General features: G+C 40.1%; 1 protein-coding gene across 1 annotated transcript; it reads right to left on the bottom strand.

Moving 5' to 3' along the window:
• Nucleotides 1-2643: 2643 nt before the first annotated feature.
• aqp9b (aquaporin 9b) lies at nucleotides 2644-14381 on the bottom strand (the record flags this gene model as incomplete). Its single annotated transcript, XM_080521158.1, has 6 exons — nucleotides 2644-2806; nucleotides 8386-8603; nucleotides 9667-9785; nucleotides 10087-10224; nucleotides 13361-13487; nucleotides 14280-14381. The coding sequence occupies 6 exons, from the start codon at nucleotides 14379-14381 to the stop codon at nucleotides 2644-2646; spliced, it is 867 nt and encodes a 288-aa protein (XP_080377284.1).
• Between the last annotated feature and the right edge of the window lie 3803 nt (nucleotides 14382-18184).

Raw genomic sequence — 18184 nt, 5'->3', positions numbered from 1 at the left:
ATGCATATATTGGATGTCAGTGATGGTTCACTGTGTATTCGCTATTGTATGTATTTATAGAGTACATATCAGACTTCTGACACTCTCCAAATCAGGTCAGTATTTATGCACACATGAACACACAGAGATGTTCTTTCCAGGCTTCAGTGAGTGTCCTCTCCTGCCTACCACATAAACCAGATTCAGAAGGAACATGTCACACCATAAAAATGGTTGTTTCAAATTCTTGTTTCAGTCCAGCAGCACGTGAGTTAAAGTTTCTGTAATATCTCTTGTCATATCTGCAGGTGCTGTTTTGAAAAGCAAACACAATTACCTAACTCTTCCCAGTAACGTGTGTGTGTGTGTGTGTGTGTGTGTGTGTGTGTGTGTGTGTGTGTGTGTGTGTGTGTGTGTGTGTGTGTGTGCGTGTGTGTGTGCGCGCGCACGTGGTTGTTGGGGGGCGGGTGCTATATGTTTGCATCCATGTCTGGGAACACCGTTGTAACAGCCTGTGACTGGCTTTGTGAAGTAATATGTATACAAATACAAAAGTACAGCCAGCTGGTAGAAACAGGATGCAATACACAATATTAATACCAATCTACACGCTACTGACATTTAAGAAAACCGTGAGGAGAAATCCAGGCTCCCTTAGAGGCAGAAATGAAATAATTATTGTTGAGTAAAAAAAAAAAAAAAAAACCAGAAGTGCAGAAGGCACAGTAAGTAATACTTTGATATAAAGTCTTTGAACCGTAGCTCATGCCGTCAATTATTATGTCAAGTTGGATAAAGGGAGCTCTCCGAGGACACTCTCAGAAACCACTGAACCACAAAACACTCTTCATCCATTCTCCATGAAGTTACATAAGATGAACTCACTTTTCTTCTTTAAAATTTTCATGTATCTGTGCTTGTACGCGCAGATTATGACGATTGTGAATAAGTTTTAGTGGCTGGACAGTAGCAATGACCAGAGATGTTTTTGATTCCTGCACTCGGTTCACAGCAGCCCGATATTTGGCCGCACGCTTGTACGAGTAGATTTATACAGTTGTAGCACATCTTTGATGAACCTTTTGTATTTATTATTTTCCAAGTCCCACATTCTGCTGTCAAAGGGGGGAAAAGAACACGAAAGAGAAAACACGCTTTTTTTTTTTCTTTATTTACGAGCAAACATTTTGGTCACATAAACTGAACTGAATATATCAATAAGTCGATTAGAATTTTGAGTCACAAAACATTGGGCCTTTCAAACACTCCAAATCATGACACTAATATTTTTTACACCTGCTGTAAAACATGTGAACACACTTCCTTCAATGTTAAGTTATATTATTAGTACCTTAGAAAAACAGCTGAGTCTGATACATACAGTACATAAATCTGGATATTTGTTCCCTCCTCAATTATGGAGAAAGTAAATCGCAAACAATTAGTAAATGAACACTTTTTTTTTGCTTTTGACACTGAAGCATGACAGGAGGAGTAAAATATCAGATTAAGAATCATTTCACAGATAATCAGCTAATTTAAATGTAACAAACTGCTCTTGTATTTTATTGTTTCACAACTTGAAACGATTGTCTTGCTGGTTGTGTGATACATAAGTGCAGTGCTAAGATGACTTTCAGTGCCGTAATGTGTGAGTCATCAGTTAATGCCCTCAAACGTGACCAAATATCCACATTCACATTATCACAGACTCTGTGTAGTGATAGTTGTGCCTAAAACTCTAATTCATTCATCCAAACTGTGAAAAGTGTGACTGCATATGCAGCCTACTTTCAGTGGGACAGTATCATTAATTTTGATTTATTAGATTTCATCTCAGTCCTGGAGTGCATCTTTAATGTAAACAGCTGCAGTCAGTGTTTGCGCCTAGCCACTGACAGAAAATGTGCCTGAGTCACAAGCACCAGACTGAACTCAGTCTGCAAAAACACCGTATGTCCTCAAAAATAAAAACTTCCACACAAATAAAGCTGAACGGTAAATGTATTAGGCAAACCTATGGCTTTTTCATACCTGCTGTTCTGTGAAATTGTGTAGAATATCATGTTAAACACAACCCAAGGTGTCAGAAATATATATGGACATGAGTGGAAAAAGTAAGCAGTGCCAGTATGATTTTAAGGCTGATTCTTTTTTTTTTTTTTATCTATCAAGTAAAACACTAAGTAAGATAATACAATCAATCATTAATCCATGCAAAAAAACAAAATGACAAACAATGAGGAAATCACTCCACTAAACAAATCATTACTTCACCGAAACGTGGTACGAACAGATAAACTTTCACAGTAAATCATTTGAAGCTAATCAATGCCTGTTTGTAAGTACAAATTAATAAAAATAAAAATGTCATAGGCAAACAATTCTAACAAGGTGATATGACTTCAGTCAGGAAATCAGTGGCTACGAAGTAACTGTCGCTATAAAGCAAATAAATAAGAAGGTTATGAGAAGAAATTATTGTGTGAAGAGAAGACGAACTTTAATAAAGTTTAGTGTATGAAAGAAGCCCTGACAAGTTGAACTTTATACCTGAAATTCTCAACAAAAATTGACTTTTTGAAGGCTTTGCCAAACTCTCAGCATGTACTCGCCAGTCAGACAAATGCTTCGTAACATTTTATTGTGGAAGTGTGATCAATCTTAACTCATAGTTATGATTTCGTATTTTTCCTGGACGTTGTTCTCCTCCTGCGTCTTCGGCTCCGGGTGGTGCAGCTCAATGAGCAGTAAGTAAATGCCTGCTCCAACCGCTCCGCCCACCATGGGCCCTGCGACGGGGATCCACCACCAGCAGCCTCCAGCCCTGCAGGTAGGAGACATACATGTCAATGATCATGACAAATAGCATTTTAAACTAACCTAAACTAAAGCTTTGAAATACTATAAAGTGATGCACTCAAGTGTTACTGTCACATTTTCATTTGCTTGTTTTGTTTATATTAGACTACCGCAAACAAAGTTATCCATTCTCCGTTATCAAAAACTCTTTCTTCATCTCTCGCTATGACTTAATACAGAATCAACCATTCGAATAGACTGAAACAAGTCATTTTGGCTTCTGTCACATAAACGCTCCCCTTCTTATTAGCAAGTTGTTGTTTTTTTAATTGTTACGGTTGCTATTTATTTTTTCTAATCTGTGACGGTCACTGTATATCTGACACAGATGGTCACCATGTGATGACGCCTCTGACGTTCATATTGCTGGTTATTACATACAGCGTCTACTCAGAGTATCACCAACTGATATACACAGAACTGGCTCATATTGTGTCTGTCTGTTCCCGCTTGGGTCACATATACACATATTCACTCTTTTCACATAAACAACTTGATGACATAATACATCCTCCATGAATATTGCTCATAATCAAAAGTTTGCACTTGTCTATGATTGGTGAAAGATTTTATTGTAACGCTACAAGAGAACTCCATTGTTTTCCCTTTCTGCAGAATGCATAAAACTTCAATACTCATCAGAAGCTTTTATTTCTCACTAGTATTTGTTGAATAAGGGAATCTACAACGCTGCCTCACTGGGTTACAACAGATTCAAAACTGAAGAATTTGTAAAAATATCTGGAAACATTTGTTAGTGGTTTTCTTGTATGACTTGCAAACTGGTTTCAAATTTGTAAATTTGTAACATTCGTGAGACTGGATATAGAAAAGGCTCTGGTCTGATTCCAGCAGCTTCTGAATTTCTTTTGTGAGCTCCATTTTGCTTGACATCTGATGACAAAAGGACTTCTGGACTGGTTTATATGGTCAAGAAATCTCCATCGGCATCTTGTGACTGTTGTTAGGCGTTGGTTGTTAGGCCCTTCCCACATATTTTAACATCTTTGTGTTAAGTCATCAGTCCGGTGAGATAGAGGCTTAAGAAGCTAAGCTGAGAGGCTTCTTTATGATGAATAATACATTTAATTCTCTTACACATACCAACTTTATTTGCCTTGACGCCAAACCACCTTCCATAACCTTTCTGGAGAGACATTGGCTGGCATAAATGCAAACCTGGCTTGACATGAGCACAAAGTCAGATATAGTTTTTTGACTTGACGACTAAACAGAAGTTGAAATCAAAACCTGATGTGAAACAAAAGCAGTACAAGGAAAGACACTGCTGAGCTGCATTATGGGAATAGTAGGATCTGTTTCACCATTAAAAAGCTCATAATTTGATCTCAGCATCACTTTTAGCCACTCTTATCAATAATCCTGTCTGTATAAAACTCCAGTATTCACGTGGATGTCCACTTGCTCACCGATCGGTACGTTTATGTTGGTGTTCTCCTACCTGAGACCAGTCATAACCGGTTGACCCAGATTACAGTAAAGTCTTAAACACCGACGGCATGTGTCCTCATTCCCACTCTGGCTCCGCTCAGACATACTCTCCTACTTTGCCAGAGGGGGATTAGAGTCTTGCCTGTTAATGTGGCTGTAGGGAGCCTTTAATGCAGGTGAAAGGGCTTCAATTAACAGCACCGATGCACAAGCCTGAGAGTAAACAAGCCTCCGAATGGATCCTCTTTCTCTCCGGTCGGCCTTCAGGAAGCAGACGAGAGCAGGGAGACGGCCGGATTAGAGACTATAATCTAGGACCACGGCTAAGATGATCAGGTCAGGAGACGGACACCCAGTGGGTCACTTTGACACTGTGTGCGTGCACTGAAAAGAACTTTGATTTATAGAAATCCTGACATGAGTGCTTTTTTCTTTTTTTTTCTTTTTTTTTAATGCATTTATAGCAGCTTCATTTCAGTTAAAGATTATATCAGATCCACTTGACGATATATAGATACCATGAGCTTATATGTGCATTAAAGCAGCCTTTTAAACAGGAAAGTTACACAAGCCATCTGTTTGGTTCCAGTTGTGTGGAGAAGCAGAGTATTAAAACCGTATACCAGGGTCTTCGCTCTTTTTTATGTTCAAGGCACATTCAGGAATTTGTTGTACTCGGCAACCTTTTAAGACAGTCACATATTTTGTATTTCAGAAGAAGCCATTACTACCGTCACTATAACGATCACTACTCACAAAAAGTAGTGCATTTCACAAGTTGACCAATTGTCTGCTGAGGCATGGCATCCCACTCTTCTTGAAGGGCGACACTCAGGTCAGTGAAGTTCTGGGTACGAAGTTACAAGCCTCAAGATGGTGACTTCGCTGATCCCATATTTTTGTTTTTTTTCCAGGTCTGAGGTGCTCCAGTCTCCAGCAGCCACTCCCTGACGATGCCACTTCCATAAAAATTGTCGTCAATGAAGGTAAAATTGTTCCTGCTGGGGCACTGTGACTGCATTAATGAAGTTCTTCGGGTCGTCTGGGCTCGTCACTGGACCGTTCACAAAGCGTAGGGCAGTTCTGTATTGACCAGACACACCTGCCTCCAATGAAACGCCGCCACCACCAAAGGCTCATCTGGTGACACTGGTGGCTCAACGTGAATGGACTTTCATCAGAGAACAGCACCGAGGCCCACTGGTCCCTCGTCCAGTACAAATGCTCCCTGGCCCATGCAAGACGGTGACGCCTGTCTCTGGTGGTGTGGTCAGTTACCGCTACAGGTTGTCTAGCACTCAGACCACACCGATGTAAAGGATTTCCATTGGTCTGATGTGACACTTGGTGCCATTTTCAAGGTCACAGGTTAAAGAGATTGGTCCAAGCCAGCACTAACAATGACAGAGCAAAGATTTAAACACCATAGAAAGATACTTTTTTTTTTTTTTTTTTTTTTAAGCTTGATAATAGCTGGGTCACATGTGAACCAAGGCCACAGTATTAAAACCTCAGAGGACTATGATCACAAAAGATAAGAAATGTATTTAAAAGCTCCAGGTGTGGGATTTCATGCAGAGATTGTGTTTTGGGAAGATATTCTGGTAAGCCTGGACAATGTTGACTTCATGTAAAAGATATTAGAGGAGAACGGAACAAATTAAATGTGACTGAAGAGGATTTGAGAACTTGGAGCTCGTATCTCTTTGGCTGGAGTTCATCAGCTCATTAGAAAGCACCTCTGTGGAACTGTGCCAGGAAGACATGAGAACAGCTGCTGAAAAGCTTAGGTTAAAAGGTTTTAGGGGACACACTAGTCATACCTTTTCAATGTGAATAAAGACTTGGAGCAGAAAAGTTGATGAACAACAATAGGCCATTCAACAAATTTAACCGCGAAGACTGATTGGAAGAAAGTGTTCCAACTTTCCAAGGATGAACTTTGTCTCAGCAGGAATTAAAGCTTAAATCAAGATGGTACCAAGGTGAATCTATTCAAGGTTTCAAGTAAAAAGCCTGATAATTTAGCTTTGGAAAAAGTGTCATCAGCCATTGTTTAGACAGCACAACTGTATGTTTTTTTTTTTTTTATCAATAAGTACTCTTTCACAAAGGGACCTTGTAGGATTCTTGTTTACAGTCTGCTGTTGTGAACTTTTAGTTTAGTTAAATATGCCGAGTTTGCACTCTTGGCAAAGTCCAAAGAGAAAGTGAGATATTGATGCACTTTGTCCCACTCTCTCTTTCCAACATACAGACTTGATCTAAAATACACATTTTTAGTGACATAAGACTGGCACTTCTTGTGCTTACAGTAGTTGTCTATGTTTGTTGATGTCCACAAAACTTAATATAACTCAATAAAGTGCAAATAAAATTTGAAATTACTGTGAATTTCCGTTGGGGGTGATTGTTTATCCTATTGCCAAATTAGAAGCAAAGCCAAAACAAACATGCTTCTGTTGATGAGAATGTTTTGTTCCGGTAAAGACTGATTTTCAAAATCTAATGTCATGTTAGTGATCCAAAAAGAGGGCGCTGCCCTCGGACTCTTTGCACACTCTGGTAGGAAATTCGAAGGACCTGCCAGCTTTGAACTGGCCATTAATGTGGGCGTGGGTGTGAATGTTTGCCCGTTCCGTCATGCCAGCGAGTGACCAGCAGTTCAACCGGAGCATACACTGCCTCTCATTTTGTGTCAGGTGGGTTTGTCACCAACCCTCCATGACCCTCCGAAATCACCTGTTACAACAGCAGCACAGTGAGCTCAGTGTATTTACAGACAGCTTGTTCACATGAAGAAAAGGGAGTCAAGGGTCTTGGTCAGGGAAAGACGGCCATGAACTGTCAGCTGCGGGATTTGCACCTGCAAACTTACGATCTCAAGTCAACTTCTCTAATCTCAAGGCCACCACTGCCTCAAAAAAAAAAGACTCTTCACAGTGTAACTTTAGATCGACTTGGATGCTGATTTTGCTTATCTTGCCTGCAGATAAGCATGATCATCTCCCATTCAGCAAAAGTCCCTATACTAAGACATTCCTGGCGATCCTGATGATAGCCTAAATATTTTTTCATATGAGAAGCTTTCCAGGTACCTCGCGAACAGTTTCCAAAATATCTGGAATTACTGAGCACTTTAAGCAATGTTAAACTGACAGGTCACAGAAAATACACTTATAGCACATTTTACACATTCAAAGATCTCCACTTCCTCAACATGATCAGACACATTCACCCCATCACACTCGCGTTAATGCATACACCTGCGATGCTAATGCTGGAAAACGTTGGGTTCAGTGTCTTTCCAAAAGCTATTTAGCCATAGAGACTGAGTAAAATGAAGATTGAACTGTCAGCCAAATGTCTCGATAGAAAGCAGGTGTGAAGTAAAGTAAAGGGCAAATGCTGTTTATAAGTGTGAGAACATATTGCTCCATGGTGCTGCAACTCGTGAAACCCACAGCAGAGAGCCTTTTTTTTTTTCCCTTACCAAGAATGACAAATGCTTCAGTGAAATCTTTAACAACAATGTAACGCAACAATGGATGATCAGTGAAATCTGGTCAAGATCTGGTATTGCTTCAAGCACAAACAGTACCCAGACACAGCTGAGATGTCTTTGAATATAGGAAATAAAAAGTACAAAGACAAACTGACGCATATACAAATGTTCAATTTCAATGGCAAGGCGTTGAATATTTCATTTGTGCCTGCATGGAATCGCTCCCTGTTAACTTTAAATCCCACAGCCCATTTTCAAAATGCAAGAAATACACACACACACAGTCTTTGAATTATTAATCCAGAATGTCAAGAGAGCAGAGATGGTGCTACAAACGTGGCTCTTTGTGTGTGATGAGGAAGAGCACCCTCAGAGTTTCTTACATCACACATCTACAATGTCTCAAGGCTTTTGTGAGCATAAATGCTGCAGCAGATGATGAAGCTCGTTGAGGCAGATTCTATTTCTTACCTCCTCTATTTTCTCTTGCTAAAATCTCAACATGATCCTGGAAATTGGAGACTCTCCAACATGATGCTTTTCAGATAATAACCGCCAGCTCTTCCTTACTTGATCGGTCAAATTACCTGAATACTTCCATGCCCCATCCTGCCACTGCTGTGAAGAGCCGTGGGCCAAGGTCTCGCGCCGGGTTGATCGGGTATCCACAGTTCAGTCCCATGGACACGGCAATTGCCATGATGACCAGGCCAATGCACAAAGGCTCCATACCTTTTGGAGCGCCAATGTTCTTCTTGTCAGTGATGGCCAGGATGCACAGGATCAGTGTACCTGTAGCAATTACCTTAAAAAAAACAAAATCATTGAACAGTTATCATCAGATTCTCTGGGAGAGGACTTTGAGAGAGTGTTACCTCATCTGATGTGGTGGTGACCTCTGCCCTGCATTGTGTCTAACCTTATTAAAGGGCTTCCCCTTTCCCCCGCTTTCAGTTTATATAAGGCAGCTTTACTACACCACCCAATATGGCTGCATGGGGTTACGCAGTAAAGCTGCACAAAACATTAAAAAAAAAACACAACACGCTGTGGTTAAGAGCCATAATCTGCTTACAAATTTGAACATATATGGATTAAAAAAAACATAATTTTTCTTCATATATTCACAATCAGCTGCATCTAACCATGATGAGAATGCGTCATAACCGAATGCTTCATTTATACCAGCAATGTTTTGCAAGAATGATTACATTTTTGTTAGATTGAATGAGTTTTCATCAACGACACAAATTCCTACAACTGTGAATATACATCAGTTTTGTCTTCTGTTAAAACAAACAAAAATCACACCCAAGCCAGATGGCAGCTATTCTCGTCATCCGAGCCGAATTGTTCATACATCCGCAAACAACTCACGTGTTCATTTATTCCTACATGCATGACCACAACTGGACTAAATGTGAACGCACAGGCATCTCTACATGCTCTAGTAGCTCCCACTTATTTACCCACAGGAATTTCCTTTCCAATCTGGCTGACATCAATAATTCAATTTCAAAGCGAGGCAAAGCAGTTAAAACCTAAAAACTGATAAATGCTTTTAAAACAACGTGTTATTATACATCGTTTGGAAGATAATATTATGTTTTCATTGTTGAGTAAATTTTATAACAGTTTAACTACTTGACTGCTAAATCTTGATATACAGCTTGCATTATTGCCCTGGACCATGTGACACGTTATACTATGTATCGCGCTTCAGCCTCGATATCATGCCTGGTTTTCTTGACTTCTATCTATTCAAGATGTATCCCGATCATATTTTTGGTTGACCTCTTACCCATAAAATATGCTGGAAAACACAAATCATAGATATAGCAAAATTTAAATGTATTATTGAGTCCTACCTGATCAAAAAACCCACTGACGACTGACAGATGTTTTGCTGGGTAGGATGCAAATATGTTGGCTGTGGCATTTGCTCCAGTAACTTCAAACTGACCACTGGTATAATCCATCAAAGCATCTGTGGGAAACAAAACACAATAAATGTAATGCAATTCGCACAAACAATCCTCACTTCTATTTGCTGTACATTACTAGTATGCATCAATAATTCAGACATACAGCAAGTAAATATAGGATCATTGTTGTTGCAGCTTACACAGCGGCATCCTGTGAACCAGGATGACGACTATTTGCTCTGGAGCCACTTTTTTTTTTTTTCTTCCACTGTTTCAGATGGATGGAGATCTAGGTTTCCTGAGACCACCCTGCTTTCTGAGACACTGCTACGATAGTGATGGCATTTACACAGTTTCACACACCGTAATACAATCCGAAGACTGCGCAGGATCCAACAAAAGCACCCAGGAACTGTGCCGACACGTACACAGGAAACTTCTTCAGGTGGAGCTTCCCCAGGATCACCATGGCCAGAGAGACTGCAGGGTTCAAATGAGCTCCTGCATGCAATGACATGATCAATCGGGTTAATTAAACGATGCCAGCTCCATCTGAAAAATTGAACAAATAAATAAAATAAACAGCAAAATAGTTTGTCGAACCAAATATGCACCTCAAATAACATCAAACAAATGGAAGCAGAAGAAAATATCATTTTACAGGACACAGTGATTTTGCATTGTTCTTGGTTCAATATACGTAAGGCAGTTTCTTTTGTCACACATGTAGTGTGACCAAAAAACCCCATAAAATTTACTTAAAATATAAGAAATCCAGTTTATATTTTCGGTGGTGTTAATGATCTGAATATTTATTGTAACTTAAAAAAAAAAAAATCATGTGTCTAAGACCAAGATAGGAAGTTGTTCATTTGTCTCTTTTTTTGAGGAACTTTGATACTCCTTTACTCATTTAAACTTTCCCGGATACTTTCAAACAAAGGGCAGCGGGTTTGTGTGCCTTCAGAATCTATCTATTTTCCTACTTTCTGCATTGTCCCAAAGAGATGTGTTTGAACACATTCCAGCCAATCGCTACTGGGCTGTGATGGCAGTGTTGGGTCATTTATTTAACACTCTGGGATCTTGGCTCTGACCTCGATGTGGTAACACCACTGGGGGTATCAGCCATGCGCCTATTGTTAATCTCCCCATCCTGTTCACAAACACTGACCACGACAACCAGCCAGACCTGCCTGTCTGAATTGCATCTGACATAATCTGCCTGAATCTGCTTAAGGCACACGTAGACTGCAGGTCATTAGAGTGACCATGATGTGTCACACTTATGGTACACTGTCATCTAAGATCTGGGACTACAAAGTGAAAACAATTGTGTTTTCTTCTCCTATGGGGCCGCCCTGCCAGGGAAGCCAAGAAAGCCAGGCTTGTCACACCTGACCACCCCTCCTCTCCTGAGACCCATGCCCCAGTAAAGCTCATTAGTCCAATACCTATGATCATCTTCAGAGATGTCGTTGGACAGAAGCTTCCCACTGAGCTGGAGACCCCAGGGCTGAATGGCCCAGTCATGCAGCAAAAAGGCTCTCCATATATTAACGTCCCTGTCCTCAGGCTGTTCTGTTACCGAAGCTTCACAACTTCACTTTTTTAACATGGAGCTCACATACAAATGAGCCATCGACCAGAGGGATCACACCGTTCAGCAGCATTCTTAACGAGGAAGGAATATTGATTTGACGTTCATCACGTAAAACTAAGATAAAAATAAATTAAATATGTTCTACATGCAATACATGAAAAAAAATAATGACTCTATAGTGAATACAATTTGAACTGATTTCAAGGAATTGGTTGTTTTTATGAAAAATGTTGATAAGAAGACTAAATCCGCTGTCATGCGTGTATATTTCTGAATATCCTTTTAACTTAGCTTAGAAAGACTAAAACCACAGAGAGCAAATACCCTGGTTCTGTCCAAAGCAGCATCAAAAGGTTCAAAATTAAAGAAAACTCAAAACTCACCAATTCATTGCAATCACTCACACATCAGTGGTGGTGGCTGCCATGCAAAGAGCTGAATATCTATTAAAAGAAATCCAGTGCCTCAGAGAGGACACATCAACAAATGCCCAAGGCAACGTTTGTGATTGTACTCCCATCCTCAAGACTGGAAGACGACAGTTCTACCGACTGAGCCACAGCTCTTCTACCATTTTTTAAAAATCTGTTTTTAAGCTTTTTCCAATTGTTATATATGTTATAATCAAGAAATAATCACACACAAAAACAAAACAACCAAAAAAAACCCCCAGCAAAAACCCAGTCAGGATTTCACACAAATCAGATAAATGAGTGAGTGACAGGAGTCCCACGAGCTTCTTCCCCTTGTTGCAAACTTCACAACCTCTCAGCAAAACCTAAGGAGGCTGTTTATCTGTCCCAGGTGAAAAAAACATGTACTATCAATTTGTATAATTTGCACAATGCAACCTTTGACATCCAGAATATTTTAATGACTGATTAATGGACATTTACTATTTTGGCTAAAAAAATACAAGAAAAGCCTATGTGACATTTAACGGTGGCTCCTTCCTATCCATATCATTGCTGGCAGAGCACAGAGGGCTCTTCTTGCCGTAATCCTCCAGGAATGCACCCGATAAAGTCCCATTTGCACGTCATGACATTATATCTCAAAGCCTAAAGCTCACCGAGACTGCTATTACACACAAATTGAGCCCATTATTTGAAGGTAGCTTCCTTTTTTCTTTCACTCCCTATTCAGTTAAAAAAAACAAAAACCCACACATTGCCATTAGTATCAATAATTCTTTTCTTTAGAATGATAATCAAAGCATTCCTACTTTAGTTTTGCTCTACAGAAAATGACCTTGCTATTCCCAAAATAAAACTTTTAAATGGTCCAACAGTAGTAACTTGGGGACAAAAGATTGAAGTGAGCAGAGGGAATTCCAGAGATATCACACTCTACTACAAACACTTAAAAAAAAAAAAAAATAGTGTTATCAGGTTGTATTTGTATATTTCTGCAGACTGAAATATCAAGTAACAAGGATGTTTCTTTTTCCACAAAGAGTAACAGAGCAAGGACAAGTCATCCATCGTCGATACGGCTTTATCCCGCTCAAGGCCGCAGGGCGCCGGAGCCAATCTCAGCGAAGCAGGGTACACACTGGACACGTCGCCAAGCCATTGCTGACAACAACACACACGTCTATTTAGAATTTAGGGTCTCCAATGAACCTCGCGTGCATGTTTTTGGACAGTGGGAGGAAACGGGAGTGCTCTGAGGAAAGCCACAGGAAGAGCATGTAAACTCCACGCAGCTCAGCTGGAGATTGAACCCATGGCCCCTCTGAAGTGAGGCGAGAGCATCAACCACTGCTCCACAGCGCAGCCAGTGAGAAACGTTTCAAAACTCAGCAGAATTAATAGCAACAGGCTTACAAGCAGAAGTGAAACATTGTGGATTAAATGTAATAAAGAAAAACAAGCCGTAGTTTTGATACTAATAGAATTATTTAGGTTTGCTTTTCAGGTGAATATAATAAATACATCCTTGAATTCTTTTTTTGTCTTGTTACCGACAACATTCTAAAATATGTTTATAAAATGTGTGACGCGGTATTCAGATGGAAGCGGGAGACTTTACCTGACACTCCCCCTGCGATGTAAACTGCCATCATGACTCCCAGAGTGAAACCAATGTGGATGGTGAGCGGCTCGCCGAGAGCCCCTCTACTCAGCACTGTCTGGGCCACTGAACCACATCCAAAGAGCTGGGACACAAAACAAGAACAGCAACAACACAATAGAAGGGCTCATTGTTTTTAATTGTTCCAATTATATCCATGATTAACACTAGTCCTCTTGTCCACTGTCAGCCTCTGACTGCCACAGACAATTTTCCCCAAGTTGCAACTTTAATACAGTAATTAATCCCTCACTCATTAGGAAAAAGGGACAATAAATTTAGAGGGAGGAAGTGATGGGGGAGTTGGGAGCAGTCATCCAAAAAAATAAAGAGGGCTGCATCTCTGCTCTGATGCAGGCTTGGGGGTGACAGGTGGAGCTCAGGGCTGACAGGTGGAGATGCGGACGCTCCCAATCTCATCGTGCAAAAAGTAGACAACTCAGTCATGAAGGGTGTGAATGGAAAAAACCCTACTCGCGAGGTGAATGGATCATTTGTTTGGGCCATCTTATTCTAATTCCACATATTTCTTGAGGATCTTATATTTGAGAGGCAGTCATTTGTTTAATGTGTAATCATTCAGCATATGTGGAACATTTTTGGCCCTGGCTTTTGGACGAGTTTAGGAAAAAAAGAGAAACAATCTGTCACATCTTGTTATGATTCCTACAAACAGCCTGTCAGGAGCAGATTACAGCTGAGCACATCAAAGAGGGAGCCTGTTATTGTCATCATATGTTATCTGCTAATAGAGACATAAGAGAGACAGCAATCGGCGTCCCCGGGGACCCGGTTTGACACCTTATTATCATGCTGCTCCACAAGCTTTGAAGCGGCTGTTTAAGCTGGATGACAGGTGCAGAGGGAGGGTACTCACTATCAGGATAAACGTCCCCAGAAATTCCGCCAGGAACTCCTTATAGATGTCCTGCCTCAGGGCAAATTTCTCCTTCATCTTCATCCTCTTCTCACTTTCCATCTTCTTTATTCGCAACGATGACGCTCCTCGGTGTCTCCCTTCTGCCACAACAAACAAACTATGAGTTTTCGAGGCTGCGTGCGGTGGACGGGAGCAGGTTGTCGCCTCCCACTCGGTGCGCTCGGACCGAGCGGCCGCGTGCGGCCGCGTGCGGGCTGACAAGACAGCGCGCGGAGCTTTTGTGCGGCTTCCGATCCCTCCTGCAACCACAAGGGGGTATGGATGTCGCGGCCCCTCGGATGGAGTTAAGTTTCAAAACGGGTGTTGTGTCGATTTATTTTCTCTCTCGTCGAAACACCAGGAAACCCACAGAAGAAAAAAACAAAACAAAACGCCTTTCTGGAGTACCACAAACAATACATTAATAACTGATACACGTATAACATGTACAGTTCTACATTTATACAACTAAATGATATTCTTGAATAAAATGCATAGATCGATTTACAACAATACTTCTTATAGCATCCTGCTCGCCAACGGTTTCAGCCGTTAGTGCCTCTATGGTTGGTGCCGTCAATATGCATGTCTCAATTTTGCACTCAAAATAAAAGAAATTAACAACAATGAAGTAAATAACAATATAAACTATCCTGACAGAGTCCAGCAGATAAACAAATAGAAAATCAAGCTTTGTAAAATGTTTTGTTTTTTTACCAGTCTGCTTGAAGGTGAAGACCGAACAGAAAGATACGGAAGCCTAAAAAGGACATTGCTAAATACTTACGGTATGGTATAATGGTATTGTTAAATACTATTGTTTAATACTTTTTTTTTACCCCTCCGTTTTTCCGTGATAACGAGATAATTCAGTAGTTTTCTCGAGATCTCAAGTTATTTTTCTCGAGAAAACAGGATTCGTGGAAACAAAAATGCGAGAATAAATCCACATGAAAATTGACAATAGAGGTACCTGGGGGCTGTAGAACAACAATATCAAGTAAAAGAATAATACACTAATGAAACTACTATATATTTCAACAAATATAATAACCAAAAGATGCACCATGAAGCCCTGTTGTCTTTACCTTTGCGTTGTAGACAGGCAGTCCAGTTTAAAGTGGAGATCGTGTTAAACACTGCTGCTTCCATGCTTTCCATTGTGATGACCTTGCTTTTGTATTGTTGATTTTTTTTCCCCCAGGGAGATAGTAATTACAGAAGCCCCTTTATTATCCATAGATCTATGCTTATTCCAGTCAATTATGTAAAATCCATTATTTCAAATGAGCTAGTAGCCAATTCTGACGGAATCTTTACATCAGTAACAGGCTTCTGTGTCTCCATCTCAATTGTTTGGTGGTAAATATTTGCCAAACCTTTGACCAGCTATAACCCTCATTTTGTCAACTTCTTAATTTACTGAGGCCCCAGAAAACGTCTTATTTTCTGAGCCTCCCAGAACTAACATTCATTTTAATTATCCAGCTGTCTGCAAAAATATAAATGACCCTTATTTTGCTGCCTTGAGGGACAGAGGGATACCTGAAGAGAACCTTGAAAAAAATGTTGCTTGACAAGGTAAACAACATAATCTTGACAAGAAGTTGACCCTTTTCATATAACAAATCGTACAGCTTTAGAAGGTGTTTTTCTATTGATGACAAGTAATGCAGCCATTCCACTATACATTATTTTAATATTATGTAATATTTCGGTGTTCTTTTCATTTTTTTTTCTTTTAACCATGGCAGGTTGCCAGGATGATGGATGTGAATATACATCAGCAAAAGACCACACCATCTAGCTCGCATGGGTGATGTGTGCGGGATGAGGAGGAATTAAATTACACTGAGCATAGGATGCATGTCACATATAGCACAATAGCACAGTAATGGTTCTTTGGGTTGGACAACAACAACTGCACTACAAGAGGTACAGGCAGGGGGCTAATTATCACAGTCCTACAGTCATTGGACAAATACTTTTTGATTTCCAAGCATCATATCTTCTAACCAGAAAGTGAACTAGAAAGGTGCAAAAGTGAAAAGAAACATAGAAATAGACTTTATGCACCTGTCTGTGTCAGCAGTGGCAGCTTGTCATGTCTTTGTCTGACCGAACAGCACCAGAAAAAACAACTTATGTTGTAATTTTTTTATCGTTACGCCGGGAAAACGAATCCAGTTTTCTCAAGAAAAATAACTTGAGATCCTGAGAAAACCACTGAATTATCTCGCTATCACAAAAAATGAAGGGGTTTGAAAAATAGTTAACCATGTCCTTTTAGGGCTTCCATAGATAGGTATTTTATTTATATATTTATTTATTTATTTATTTATTTAGTGTGTACAATATATAAATAAGTGTAGAAAATGGGAATTGAAATCAGAATACAAAATCTGCCCTCAGTAGAAGTCTAGCGAGGCAATTATAGATGAAGTGTAAATGAATTTAACACAGTTAAATCTGCAAACAAGGCTCTAGAAAAACTATTACCTTTTATTTTTGGCATCTAAAAAAAAAACCCCTCTGTATTATATTTATTTTCTGAGGTGTGAAGTGTGTGTTAACTTGCTGCCATGAGCATAAATCTGAAAAATGGCTGGAAGAAAATATTTTTACAGCAGAAACCTGTGTGTGAGGAAAACAGCCTCCGGTTAATCAGCAAAGTTTTGATTTTTAAACCATCTTTTCTTGCAATTCATCTCCCTGCAGCTTTCTTATACATGCATGAGCATAACAAATTAGAACGTTTCTGTCAAACTTTTGTGTGCCTGCCTCTCGCAGCCCTTGTCAAAGGCTAAGTTGTTATGGCATTACGTGATGTCATCAAAGTTTCTTTTCTTTCTTTCTGTCTGTCTTTTTCTTTCTTTCTTTTCCTACAACATTCTATGTTAACATAGTAGCAGAATTTCTTTATGACAATGACAATAAAGCGTTAAAATCTACAATCTTCATCTCCTTTGATCTCCTCCATGAGGTACCTCTCCCATCCGCTTTATGTATACATTTTTAATAAAAATGTCTTTTGAAATGGTTGCCATATTGTTAACAACAGTCATAACACATTATTCCTCAATTTTCTGCATGTTCGGATGTGTTTCTTTTTTAGTGTGTGTGTACATGCTCCCAACAATGCAGGACTAGTTACAGGCCAAAAAAAAAATCGTCAGTAGAAAAAGATTTTGAAAAATCGGGCTCCGAGGATAGTAACCTTTGCGCCTCCTCTCTTAAGGAGGCACGCACGAGAATAATACGACTGCATTAAAGGGGATTAATCAGAGGAATTAATCAGGAAATGAAGTCTATAAACTTAAAAAAACCAAAAACAAACAAAAAAAAAAACCCTCTGCTGAACATAATTGTGAGTCGAGATAAACACAATCTATTCCCCGTTTCACTCACATTTTACTTTTATGTTTGCAATCCGCGGCTCATCCACTTTATTTAAACCTGTTTACATCGTTGGGACGTTTGACACGTGCGCCCGCAGCCTCCGAGTCTCGCTTCCTCCAACAGAGGGCGCTCCATGAATGTGTTTTGAGGCGAGGGCCACAGTTTGTCACGCCGTCGTCTCCCCGGTGCGCCTTATCGGTTCCGTTCACCGTGGTTTGTGAAAAGATGAGGCGACAGGCCGAGGACGGGATGTTTTCAATCCATTAATCAGTGTCACGGTTTCAGGCTCGTCCTCTTTGATGTGAAACAGACACTTCGAGAGTGTCGCCCATGCTGTGAAAAAAGCCTGATGTGCTGATGGAGAAAACGCATCCTCCTCTTTTCTTTTTTTTTCTTTTTTTGCGGGGGGGCGGGGGGGTTAATCTGTCTCTAAACTTCTTTGTCCTGTCAAGGTGGTCAAGTTA

This window comes from Blennius ocellaris (assembly GCF_963422515.1).
Source record: "Blennius ocellaris genome assembly, chromosome: 1".
Classification (NCBI taxonomy): domain Eukaryota; kingdom Metazoa; phylum Chordata; class Actinopteri; order Blenniiformes; family Blenniidae; genus Blennius; species Blennius ocellaris.
The sequence above is the reverse complement of the archived record's forward strand: the minus strand, read 5'-3'. Positions and strand labels throughout refer to the sequence as shown.